At 54.0% G+C, this 12,331-nt stretch overlaps 1 protein-coding gene across 1 annotated transcript in view; it reads right to left on the bottom strand.

The window, feature by feature from the left end:
- Nucleotides 1-12,331, bottom strand: part of EFR3B (EFR3 homolog B) — a gene marked incomplete at its 3' end in the record, with an annotated part of 45,808 nt that overhangs the window by 9,852 nt on the left and 23,625 nt on the right. Inside the window, exons 4-14 of the mRNA XM_082852171.1 lie at nt 9,798-9,947; nt 8,464-8,598; nt 7,726-7,804; nt 6,841-6,976; nt 6,399-6,560; nt 5,537-5,648; nt 5,103-5,154; nt 2,978-3,150; nt 2,374-2,449; nt 1,747-1,908; nt 190-321 (exon numbers count right to left, since the gene is read on the bottom strand). Of these exons, the coding sequence (XP_082708297.1) occupies nt 190-321; nt 1,747-1,908; nt 2,374-2,449; nt 2,978-3,150; nt 5,103-5,154; nt 5,537-5,648; nt 6,399-6,560; nt 6,841-6,976; nt 7,726-7,804; nt 8,464-8,598; nt 9,798-9,947 (1,369 nt within the window). The remainder of the gene's footprint in view (nt 1-189; nt 322-1,746; nt 1,909-2,373; nt 2,450-2,977; nt 3,151-5,102; nt 5,155-5,536; nt 5,649-6,398; nt 6,561-6,840; nt 6,977-7,725; nt 7,805-8,463; nt 8,599-9,797; nt 9,948-12,331) is intronic.

Here is a 12,331-nt window from a genome sequence, read left to right as displayed (position 1 = left end):
ATACTGCCTGTGCCTGACCCTGCCCTGCTATGTCATGTCGTACAGGAGGAGTCACTACCGCTGAGAATCTCTCATCATTAGTTCTCATGCCTAGACTAAGCACAGGGCTCATGCAATTAAGCAAAAGTTGTTCTGGGGAAACCCCAAGTCAAGGGCCTCCTGAGCTCTCAGGGTCATGAGGACACCAACCTCACGGATGTGCTGGCAGAAGGCAGGCACTGTCGTGAGTTGGCTGATGAGGTTCAGGTAGGCGGCACCCAGCGCGTAGAGGGCACAGCGGTTGTAAACAGGCAAGTTCTCTTCATTGACCTGGGCCACGTCCTGCGGCAACACAGAGGGAACAAACTATGCTGGTGCCCCACCCTCCAGCCACCCTCTACCAACCTCCTTTAGACGTGGCCCCACTACTCAAGACAAAGCCTTTTCCAGCATTTTCCCCATAACTTCGTGGGGAACAGGGGTCGCCCTCATTAAAGCTGAAGCAAATGGTTCTTAGAACAATCCGTGAGCTGGAGACTCGTATCCTTGAGTGGAGAGGCGACGCCCTCAGGGCCCCGCTCTGCAGTTCCCGCTGTAGGGAGCTGGACCGTCCAAACCCTCATGAATCCTACCTCCAGGAGGCCGTCACCTTCACCACAGACCCTGGATGATTCCTGGAGGACTGGATTGCCTTGCTAAGCTGGGTTCACATGTTAAACTGACAAAGCTGTGTGAGTCACTAGGGGATTGGGACACAAAGGAATCTCAGATTCTAGGATGAGGACGATCGGAGCATCTGGGTCGGCCTTGCAGGACTTAGCGCCATCAAGCAGGTAGCTGAAGAGTCTCCACCACACAATTCCAGGCTCGCCACCATTCAGGATACGATGCCCACCTAGCCTCGGGGCCCTGCTGACCCTGGCCTTTGAGGTCTGAAGGACCCGCCCCAATTCCCAGCATTCTGAGCAGTGGACTTCCACCCAGGCAGACCATGAAAGTCTAAAGCCCTATCTAGTGCCACGCTGGCTGCCTGAGAGTCACGAGGGGAGCTTGTTGAATCTCCAGATCCCCAAGCTTGGGGACAGAACTGGGATTATATATTTTTATTTATTTTTTTATTTTTATTTTTATGTTTTGCGGTACGCGGGCCTCTCACTGCTGTGGCCTCTCCCGTTGCAGAGCACAGGCTCTGGACGTGCAGGCTCAGCGGCCGTGGCTCATGGGCCCAGCCGCTCTGCGGCATGCGGGATCTTCCCGGACCGGGACACAAACCCGTGTCCCCTGCGTCGGCAGGCGGACTCTCAACCACTGCACCACCAGGGAAGCCCTATATATTTTTAATAAGTGTTTAAGGCAATTCTGAAGCACAGCCAGGTTTGGGAACTAGGTAATCTTTAGACAAATGAGTTTGTATGGAGATCACTCCGGGCTTATGGGTACCCTCTTGGCAATCCTTGGAGTCTCATTCAGACCTTGCAAGAGACCCAGAATACTAGGGTGAAGGAATATTTTTGAAAGACCCTGTTTCCTGGGTCTCCTTTACTCTGAGGATGGGCCAAAGCCATGAATTCAGCATCGTTTGGTGGTTCCCCAAATAGGACCATGGTTTGTGGTCTTCATGGAGGAATGGCCAACCAAGGGTGCAATATTCCTGGGCTCCAGAACAGGTGTTAAGCAGTGGCTACGTGGCTCTCTCACTAGTGCTTGGCCAGAACAGGTGCCTTCCCCCGATCCCAACCCCTATGTCCCGCCCACAGGGGGCCCCACCTGGACAGCCAGCACCAGGCGGATGAGGTCTACCACCACCTCCTCGTTGGCCAGCTCAATGCTGATGAGCGCCAGCAGGCCGTAGAGCGCCTCGTAGTGCTTCTGTATGTTCGTTTCCTCCTTACAGCTCAGGTAGATGTGTCTGTAGAGCTGCTGGGAGTGCTGGAGACAGGGACAAGGGTGGAGGCAAGGCCACGGCGGGCAGGGTGGGGACAGGAGGGGCAAGGAGGATGGGAAGAGCAGTCTGAAGGGGGCGACGCAGCTGTGTGTACCCCACCTCCGCCCTCAGGGACAGGATGCCTTTAAAGCAGACCCCAGTGGAATTGGGCAGTGCAGGAGTACGTGCTTAGGGAAGGTGGGCCCAGTGAAATCAGCAACAAAAGCTGCTGCCCAAGTCCAGTTTTAGAACATAGTCAAGGGATGCTCCTCACTCTGGCTCGGTGATAAGTATGACCTGGGGGCTTGATCCCCTAGAGGGGTCGGCTGGTCATCCGGACTAAGCATAGTCAAAGAGGAGGAAGTGGGTTCTAGGGGCATGGCCAGTGGCGACTTGGGGGCTGGAAGACTGGGGTCCGCAGGGCCTGACCCACCCGGGGTTCACTGTGTCTTGAGGTCACGCTTGCTAACCTTCTTCATGAAGATGGTGTCCTGCCGGGAGCACTTGTCCACTTTCAGCTTCAGGACAGAGATGTCGCTGAGGGTACTGGGAGGGGACGTGAGGGGCCACCTCAGTCAGCCCTTGCGCGAGGCCAGCAGAGCTCACATGGTATCGCTGGGCTCTATCCCAGTGTTGTTAGTTGTACCAATGCCTCCCTGTGTCCTCCTGCCCTGGTTCTTAGCCTGATCTCCACTTTCTCCCAAGTTCTCAAGCTCCTGTCTCTTTTTTCTTAAATACTGATCCAGATTACCCTATTACTCCCTTTCCTTCCTCCCTTTCAGCCCCCCAGTCTCAACTGATAACCCTGCATCCCCTTCTTTCCTCCCCACCTAAGAGCTCCCGTGGGTACCAGCTCTTTACCTCCCAAATCTCCCTCCCTTGCTCCACCAGGCACAAATGCCCCTTCAGTCTCTCCTTCCCTTGTAGGACCCCAGGGTCCATGTCCGTGATTAGCTCCCTGGGGGGGGGGGGGTCCCACTGAAGATCTGAATCGTCTTCCCACCTGAGTGTGAGGTCCTAATGGGAGTCTCCTCCCCCATCACACACCAAATAGAGGGAAGACCCCAAGTTCACCTGATGGTGGAGAACTTGTGACGGTTGCCATGACGATCAATGAAACTGATGAGAATCTCTAGAACGAAGAGACGGATCTCTGCGTCCTCCATGAGGGCGGTGGAGAGAAGGCGGTCAAGGAAGTTGCTGGGCAGAGCTGACATCATGTTGTTGCACTGGAAGCCGGTGGATACCTGCAAGGGAGCCCAGGATCACGTGCTTATGAACGCCGGCCCTCCTGGCAGCAGTGAGGAGACTGAGGGGCAGTCGGCAGAATTTGGGTCTGAAGCATCCATCCTCTCGAAACATCTCCCAGGCCAGTTTCCCCGTCCTCCACCTCAGGCAGCTTTTGGGAACCCTCCAACATCTACCTAGGCAACCCGCCCAGCTCAGCTTAGCTAAGTGGATGGGGACAGCATGCAGGGACATTAAGTTACTAAAAGCAAGCAAAGGATGAGCCCCAGAAGAGAGCAGAAGCCAGGGAGCCTCCGAACCTAATGTTTCAGCCCATTAGGGCACAAACGGCGGACACTGACCATGAACACGCTTCATTAGAAGCACGAACAGTCACAAAGAAGGAGAGACAGCGGAAGAACTTACAGCTGGGCTGAGGAATTAGAACCCACGGACGTGGCAACAGCCAAGAGCACACACAGCATTTGCTTACATCACTCCTAGCACGGCCATAATGAGGGTCTTCGGATTAAAGCCAGCAGGCGTACAGAGACACCTCACCCATGATGGTGTCAAAGTAGTTAAAAGCAACAAACCAGATTTACTGTTAAGTCCATATTGTAAAACAATGCCTTTGATGATTCAGCAGGCCCTTGAGGCTCTGGTAAAGCCTGGTGGCATCGGTAGTAAACGTCAATGCTCACTGAAGGGGGATGTATTTGAGTGTGCCCCAAACTGTCACCTTGGTAAGACGCAGGGTACAAATTAATGACGGTAAACTCAGCAAAGAAATGGCAGGAGTACATAGACAAAGGAGGTACCAGATGTGGGCAGTGTCAGCACAAAAAACCTTTATAAAAATAGTGTGACATGAAAGGTGTGGGCTGGAGAGAGGGGAGGGAGGGCGTGAGCGGGAGTGAGGGGGCTGTGCAGAGCGGCAGGGTTAGAACAGAGACGGGTCGAGGGGTCACATGGGGGGTCTACGGAGGGAAAGGGGACTGAGGACCTTCCAATTTCAGTCTGAGAAGTTTGAAATCTGGATGCACATCAATTAGAAACTGAGATTTACTCTTTAACAAGGAGCAACACGTGAAGAACAACATTTCTAGAAAATTCTTCTTGGTTGTATTTATGATAGGTGAGGAGGAGGGAGCAACTATGAGAATAATCTAGTTCTGAGATGTCCAGAGTTTAGGCCAGGGTTGTGCCTTGGGGAGCTTGTTACAAATACAGATTCCAGGACCTCAGACTAATGGCTCAAAATCTCTAGGGAATCTACATGTTAAACAAGTTGGTCACAGGAACAGCATTTGAGAACAATAAATCTAGCCTCCAGTGATGGCTGCAAAGAAGGAAAGAAGACAACTTTAAAAAAATTGATAAAGGGGGGAATTCCCTGGTGGTCCAGTGGTTAGGGCTCGGCACTTTCACTGTCGGGGCCTGGGTTCGATCCCTAGTCAGGGAAATAAGATCCTGCAAGCCGCGTGGCATGGCCAAAAATATTAAAAAAAAAAAATTAAGTTAGATAAAAGAATTATGGTTATTATTTTTTTTTAAATGGATAAAGGGAAAGATAGTGGCTGGGGGACTGAGGTGGTCATAAGTACCAAGGGAGAAACAGGTGGAAGGGACCTGGGGAGATACTTGGAGGGAAAAAGGGCAGGAACCAATAGAGTCCACCTCAATACAGAGATAATGTTTGAGTGACAAGGCCATCAGTAGCTGAGAAGGTACCTTTGTGAAAGTTAGAAACAGGCATCCTGCCTGCTCTGGAAGACCCAGCCCCGTGGGCACCCAGCCTGGCTAGTGAGTGGAACACAGGTTGGATTTCAGCCCCCTACTCACCCCTTTGGCCGGGCATGTTTGTGCAGTGTGCAACCTGCACAACTGTATGTAGTAGCCTTGTCTTGTTTCCTTGGAAGGAGCTGCCTCCTACAGAGGCAGAGCAGGAATGGGGACAGGAGAGGCTCACCTGAAGGAGGGATTTCAGCAGCATAATCTGGGTCAGCCGGTTCCTGTTCTCCCTATAGACCAGAGACACGGATGATCACCAAGATGGTGATACAGGCAAAGACCCCACACTTGCCTGCCCAGTTCTTTCTCCTGATTAGATTCTCCATGAGGCTTATCTTGTTGGGTTACCCAGGACAGTGACTTCCAGACCAGGGAACTAATGGCTCCCCCCAAGGTGGGAGGTTGTTATTGGTGGGACAGCCTGAGGAACTGTAGGATCCAAAGGCCCACTAAAGGCTGCTGAGGGATTTGAGAGTAGAATGAGAGAAGACAAGTAAGGACAGAACCAGGAAAGTTGAGGTGGAGAAGGGAGAGAGCCCAAAAACGTGGGACGGGGAGTCAGGTGGAATTGAGGCTGGGAGAGGAAGGGGGAGGAAGGCATGGCAGACTCACCCGGTCCTCCCCATCTCCATGGGATGATGCAGGGAAGGCAGTGGAACCTTGCTCATGATGAAGAGGATCACCTCGGAGCGCTGGTAAGTAGGCAATGTGCTGGCAAAGGAGCCTTCAGGAAAAAGACAGAAGAGAGGGTTTGAGGCCGGCAGCTGCTGGAGTCTCTGCTCAAACTTTCAGCTGAACAAACTACTGTGAAGAGTGCGGGCTGCTTCTCTAGGGAGACGATTAAGACCCAGAGGGAGACACCTAGATGACGGCAGAGGACTCTTCCAGGCTCCCGTTCCTTCACTTGTTATTCCGGAGGCTGCGGTTAAGGTCTCTGGGATGGCGAAGTTCCAGTGGCGCTAGGACCAGAGGGCTCTGAAAGTGATAAGCCCTTACATGCACACGGTGGCTTTATGGTTCTCCCCTTCCACATCCACGTGCATATCCATGGCCTTCTCCCTGTCCTCTTTCCTTCCTTTTCTCTTTCTTTCTCCCACCTCCCCTCCAATCGCTCAAACGTGGAAGCATCAGGCGGCCCTAATGGGGACTGGGGTGCGGGAAGAGTTCGCCTGTCTCAGCCTCTGATCTGAACTTCAGGCTGAGAAACCCAGGGAGACTGTGCTGTGATCTAACTCGGGCCTGGCCCAGGCCACTCTGTGAGCTGTGTGCGCCATGGGCTGACTCCATTTCCCCCAGTGTCCGTGAATAACACGATTTAAGTGGATGACAATCTTACACTCCCCTGGACTAACATCCTCGCGGAAGGGGCCCCGCCTTCCCGCCCGCCTGCCTGGAGCCTGCCCACCTTCCTGCCCACCTGCCTGCCCCTCCCTCCGCGGTTCCGGCCCCGGGCCCCGCCCCTCCCCGGGCCCACCTATGGTCTTGATGACCGCCTCCTGGAACATGCGCTCTTCGTGCTCCTTGATGATCTTGGTGCCAAGGCTTATGGCCCCATCGTAGCTCCCGGTCAAAGCGTAGTCGATGCTGAGCCGCAGCTGCCTCAGCAGAGTGTTGAACATCTCCAGCACCGTGGGCCCTGAGCGCAGCGGGGTGGGAGACCTGAAATCCGGGGCTGGCACTCCTCCCTTATTCTCCCCTGCCCTGCATTATCGGGCAAGCCCAGGCCCCCTTCCAACCAGGGGCTTCCTCTGCCCACTACCTTCCCCGGCGGATTTCTCCTCCTGAGGAAAGCCGGCTCTGACACCTCCCTATCGTGCCTTGCCCTCTTCTGGAAGGGGAGGCAGCCTACGGTTAAGGGCAGTTCCTTGTCCTTGGGGGGGGTCCCCAGGCTCCACTCCACTCGGGATCCCCCTTACCCACAGAGCCCGTGGCAGCGATGACAGCAGCTTCCGACAGGACCTCCACGATGCCTGCCCGCACCGTGGCCGCACTGCGGCTGTTGGCATCCAGGTGGCTCAGGAGCTGCTGGATAACCAGGTGGGAGTGCTGCGGCTGGGGGGGAGGGAGAGGTGCTGGTCCCCAGATAGCAGCCCCCATATGGCCTCTGAGCCAGGGCAGCCCTCGACGAGGACCCAAAGCTGGGTGGACAAAAGGGAGGTCCCAAGGCTAGCAGGCACTAGAGGTGGCACCCGGATACCCCAGTCCTTTTCCTGAGCCCCTCCCCCTCCTCGGTCCAATAAGGAGCTGAGTCAAATCCCAATGAAGACCTGGATTTCCACATTTTTTCCTGGGCCCTTTCACTTCAAATGGGTCAAAAGTCAATTTTAAGATACTGTCTTCCTTTTCAGTTTCCCCAGATCCCAGATCTTATTAGGGCCACAAGAGGCCAGGTGGTTTAGTCCAGTGGTGCTCAAAGTGTGGCCTGTGGTCTGGTGCCAGTTCAAGATCTGTCTGATGCCCATTTACATTGAGCTAAGTATGGAAATTGAGAGTAAGTGTTGAGTAAGCAATTTGACAGAAGCCATGGCAGCCAATTACGGTCTGTGGGCTTGTATTTTGCATGAGGTTGTCGTTTGTTTTTTCTAACAATTCTTTTTGTGTTTTATAAAGTATGGGTCTGTGACATATTGGAAATTAAACTAGTCCTTCTCCACGACTAGGTTAAGCAGCGCGGGTTTAGACAACTAGGGGCTTAGGAGAAGTCACAGAGGACAGCTGGTTTTCTCCAGGCGTGCACCATTCCGCTCCGAGAGGCGCCACCTTGGCCAGAGGGACAGGCTGGACCAGGGGAGCCGCCGTACCTGAATTGAGTACATGATGATTTTAAAGCAACGGATGGCGAACACCTTGGGTTCCCAAAGAGAATGGTTATCCAGATGGCTGTGAGGGAGAAAATACGGAGAGTAACTATGAAACGCAAGTGATGTTAGGAGGGAGAAGCTTGGTGGGAGAAAGTCACCCCCCGAGAGACCCAGACCCTCTCGAAGCTCCCAGGTAAGTAGCAAGGGCTTTCAGGTGTAGGTGAGAGAAGGGAAGTACGAGAAGTCAATGAACAGGGTTCCGTAGCTGTGGGCTCAGGAATGAAGCCGGGCACCTTCCTCCTCCCAACTCCTCTCCCCAAAACTGTGCTCGGTCACCACGTGGTAGCATTTTTTTTTTTTTTTTTTTTTGCGGTACGCGGGCCTGTCACTGTTGTGGCCTCTCCCGTTGCGGAGCACAGGCTCCGGACGCGCAAGCTCAGCGGCCATGGCTCACGGGCCCAGCCGCTCCGCGGCATGTGGGATCTTCCCGCACCGGGGCACGAACCCGTGTCCCCTGCATTGGCAGGCGGACTCTCAACCACTGCGCCACCAGGGAAACCCACCATGTGGTAGCTTTTGATGCCACAGTGCGGGGAACATGGGCACAGAGAAGGGACCCACTTGGCCGAAGCACCACAACTATAACACCTCCTTCCCTCCTCCCCAGTCAGCAAGGAGATGCCGGACCTGAAACTGTTCAAAGCTGAAGGCGGGTGGGTGGGGAAGGGGAACACTCACACGAGAACAGGCTTGATGGCGTTTTTGATGTTGCCAAAGGCAGCCCGGCCCAGCAGTTCCCGAAGGCACCTCTCAGCCAGCTCTGCAGGGTTCTCCTTCTCCTTCTCTGGTGCTTGGAGCGGGGAGGGGGACCGGCTGTGGAAACACACAGCCCACGGGTGAGGGATGGAATGCACAGCTGGGCGTCGCTTTGTGCAGGCCTTCTGTGCTTCCCTCACGCAAACGGTCCCAGTAGGACAAGCAGGAATTTGACGTGGGCTGCACTAGGTCACAGGGGAGGTGTTGAGGCTGTCAGAAGTTAAATGGGGGTAAGGAAGCCCACAGTGGAGGAAGATTGTGGGAGGAGGGATAAAGTTCTTTTTCTGGACATCCTAGGGATAGGCCTGATGTGCCTCTGTGGGAAGGATAGATGCCCTGAGCACCATGGGCCTGGGGAGGCGCAGACCACGAGTGTCTCCATGCCCCCAAGGCTTTGGAAGGAACGACAGATGAGATAAGAAGAGAGGGAGGCCGACAGAGTTGGAGAAAGCAGAAGAGAAGGGGAGAGAGGAAGGAGGGGAAAAAGGAAAGGCACGGGCGTTGGCTTAGTTAGGTGCGACTCAGTGGTACCCACCCACCTCCACCTGAGACCACCAGGGAGCTTGTCAGTGAGATGCTATTCCAGGAACAACCACCAGAGGGCACACTAAATTTCCCAACCGGCTCTAGCAGCGCAGGCTCAACTGACAGAAAGTGGGGAACCCACGATATCTTCAATCGGCGTCATGCCCAGCCGACATGGACAGCACCATGAAACTCTCCCTCCATCCCATTTCACAGAGGGGAAGAGTGAGGGGCAGGGACAGGATGAATCCTTTCCAGGGGTTCCCAGATTAAAACTCAGTATCTGTAACTCGTGTCAAGTGGCTGCTGGCTGGTCAAGTGGGCATTTCTAAGGGATTAGAACACCACTAGGAAGTGAGAGAGAAGAAAGGTCCTCCTCAGCAACTGGAACCATGAAAGGCATTTAAAAACCTCCTTGGCCTGCTGCTTCTAGAAAGACCAAGGGAACCCGACTCTTGGTTCTTTGTGTTCAGCACACACTTACCCCAGGGAGCCCAGCACCATTACTGTTTCTCCTTCAAGAATGCAGACCTTAAGGGGTACAGCAGGCTGGTAGAAGGCCAGAGCCAAGGCTCCTAGGGAAGCAGCTTTGGACTCACTGCAGAACAAGCCACAAAAGCCAAGAGCCCTGACTTTGGGGCTGGGTTTTACCAACCAACCCAGCTGTGTGGTTGCCAAGTGCCCTGGGAGGGCTGCAGGGCCGCGTGCAAGCTCCCCCGTCTCCTGCTCACCTCTCCGCCTCCTCCACGTGTTGCAGATTGAAAAGCAGGGATGGGACGATCTTGTCCATGTGCTGTGGGTCCCAGATATTGGCCTGCAGTTCATCATTCACGGTCTTCCTCACCACCCCTTGTAGACCTTTGATACCTGACATTCGGATTCTGTAAGGAAAAGGGAGACATGGGGCCATGAAGTCTCCAAGCCCTGACAAGTCCAGCTTCTGTGACAAGGAGAGGAGCACAGCGAGGGGATTAGGGATGCACTCGTCCCTTAAAAGGCAGAACAGAGCCCACCTTCTACTCTTCATGTGACTTGGCCTCCTGGCTGGCCGCCTTCTTGTGCTGGTGGATGTGAGCACGAAGGCCACGTCTTCTGGCTTGTCTTGGAGATTCCCAGACAGCCCTTGCCCTGTACCACCCGGGCTTCATCCCTAGGGTGCCCAGCTTCCCCAGGCTCTTTAGTACCCAGCTGGGTTTTCTCCAGTTTGAGCCCAAGATATAAGAGCTCAAAGTGCTGCCAAGAACGGACGAGGCAGAAACCAGGGCTGTGAGCAACTTACAGGGGGAGGGGATCTGGAGGGGGAGGGGCTCTGGAGGGGGAGGGGCTCTGGAGGGGGAGGGATCTGGAGGGGGAGGGATCTGGAGGGGAGGGATCTGGAGGGGGAGGGGATCTGGAGGGGAGGGGATCTGGAGGGGGAGGGGATCTGGAGGGGGAGGGCATCTGGAGGGGGAGGGCATCTGGAGGGGGAGGGGATCTGGAGGGGGAGGGCATCTGGAGGGGGAGGGCATCTGGAGGGGGAGGGGATCTGGAGGGGAGGGGATCTGAAGGGGGAGAGGATCTGGAGGGGAGGGGATCTGGAGGGGGAGGGGATCTGGAGGGAGAGGGCATCTGGAGGGGAGGGCATCTGGAGGGGGAGGGGATCTGGAGGGGGAGGGCATCTGGAGGGGGAGGGGATCTGGAGGGGGAGGGCATCTGGAGGGGAGGGGATCTGGAGGGGGAGGGCATCTGGAGGGGGAGGGCATCTGGAGGGGGAGGGCATCTGGAGGGGGAGGGGATCTGGAGGGGGAGGCACAGAGCTGTCGGGCTCTCAGGCACAAAGAAGTCTTGGCTGGGACTAAGCTGGCTGAGAAAGCAGAGGGGAAATGAGTAACAGCACAGAGGGGACCCCTTCTGCACATCCCCAGTTCCCACTCTGCTGACTCAGGGATCAGCACAGCCCTGCAGGAGGTGGCTCTCTTTACTGGCCATTTATTTCAACCTGAAGTTCCTTTTTTTAACCAAACCTTTTTTTTTTTTCCTGATTATAACAGAATACATGCTAATTATAGAAAAGTGTAAAGATGATTTCCCCTGCCATTGCCGCTCAAAGATAATTATCATTGGCATTTTGGTGTCTTTCCTTTCTTCTGTGTATAATATATAACAGGATCAAGAACCTGCTGCATATGTAATTCGTATTGGCTTTTTTCACCTATAGCATTCTATCACAAGCATTTCCCTATATCATTAACTCACAAACATGCTGAATGGTTATGTGCTACACTGTTATCAGAACTTTCTGAACTAGTCGCCTATTGGTCATTTAAGTTGTTTCTAAATCTGCTTCTGTAATAATGCTACAATGGACATCGCTGTACAAAGTACTTTACTACCTTCCAAATCATTGCCATGAGTAGAATGACTGAATCGAAAGGTAAGGAATGAAAGGCTCCCAGTTTTGCCAGATTCCTCTCCCCACGCCCACTGCACAAGCTGCAGGAGAATACCATCCTCACTGTGCCTGCCTCAGCACTAGGGATCTCATTCTAAACATCTGCTCTAATTTTGTGGCTCAGAAAAATCCTCATATCTTGTAGCGATTTCACTTCGTATCCTTTTGATGATTATTGGAGTTGAGCAGTTTTTCTAAATATTTAGTTGCCATTTGTCATTTCAGCTTCAGTTTTAAGTGCTGTTATCACGGCGCTACCCTGAGCTTTACGCGGAGACCATAACTGGGTGGTGAGAGATGCCTAATGCACCGTCATCCCCTGGCCCAGGACCATCAGGGCTGCTGGCAATGGACAAGGATTCCCTGGGCAAACACTTAGCTCCTCTAATCCTGAGCCAAGTCAGCACCCTGAGCTGAGGCTGTCCGGACTTGAGGACGAAGTAACTGTACTACAATTCTGCTAACTATTCCTGGCTCCAGGTTAAAGGTGCTCCCTAGTGCACTACAGAAATAAATCCCAGACATGCTGGACTCATGTCCCACCCAAGAGAGCCTGGCTGGCAGGAAACCAGGCCCAGGGGATGGAAATTTTTCTACCCAGGGCTTCCTTATGTGTGACTCAATCAATTTTTCTTCACTCTTTCAGTCTCCCCAGAATCCCTTCCACATAGGTACACATTTCATTCCATGATGCCCAGAGCTGACTGATCAGGCCTGGGGGAGAAGCAGCCTCTTACTGTTCCTTATAATGGGCTCAGTGGAGGCCTGCCCACGTGCAAGGGACTGGGAAGTCTCTGAACCCAAGGGGACTACACACACACACACACATACACA

Source organism: Leucopleurus acutus (assembly GCF_964270905.1).
Source record: "Leucopleurus acutus genome assembly, chromosome: 12".
NCBI classification, from domain to species: domain Eukaryota; kingdom Metazoa; phylum Chordata; class Mammalia; order Artiodactyla; family Delphinidae; genus Leucopleurus; species Leucopleurus acutus.
The sequence above is the reverse complement of the archived record's forward strand: the minus strand, read 5'-3'. Positions and strand labels throughout refer to the sequence as shown.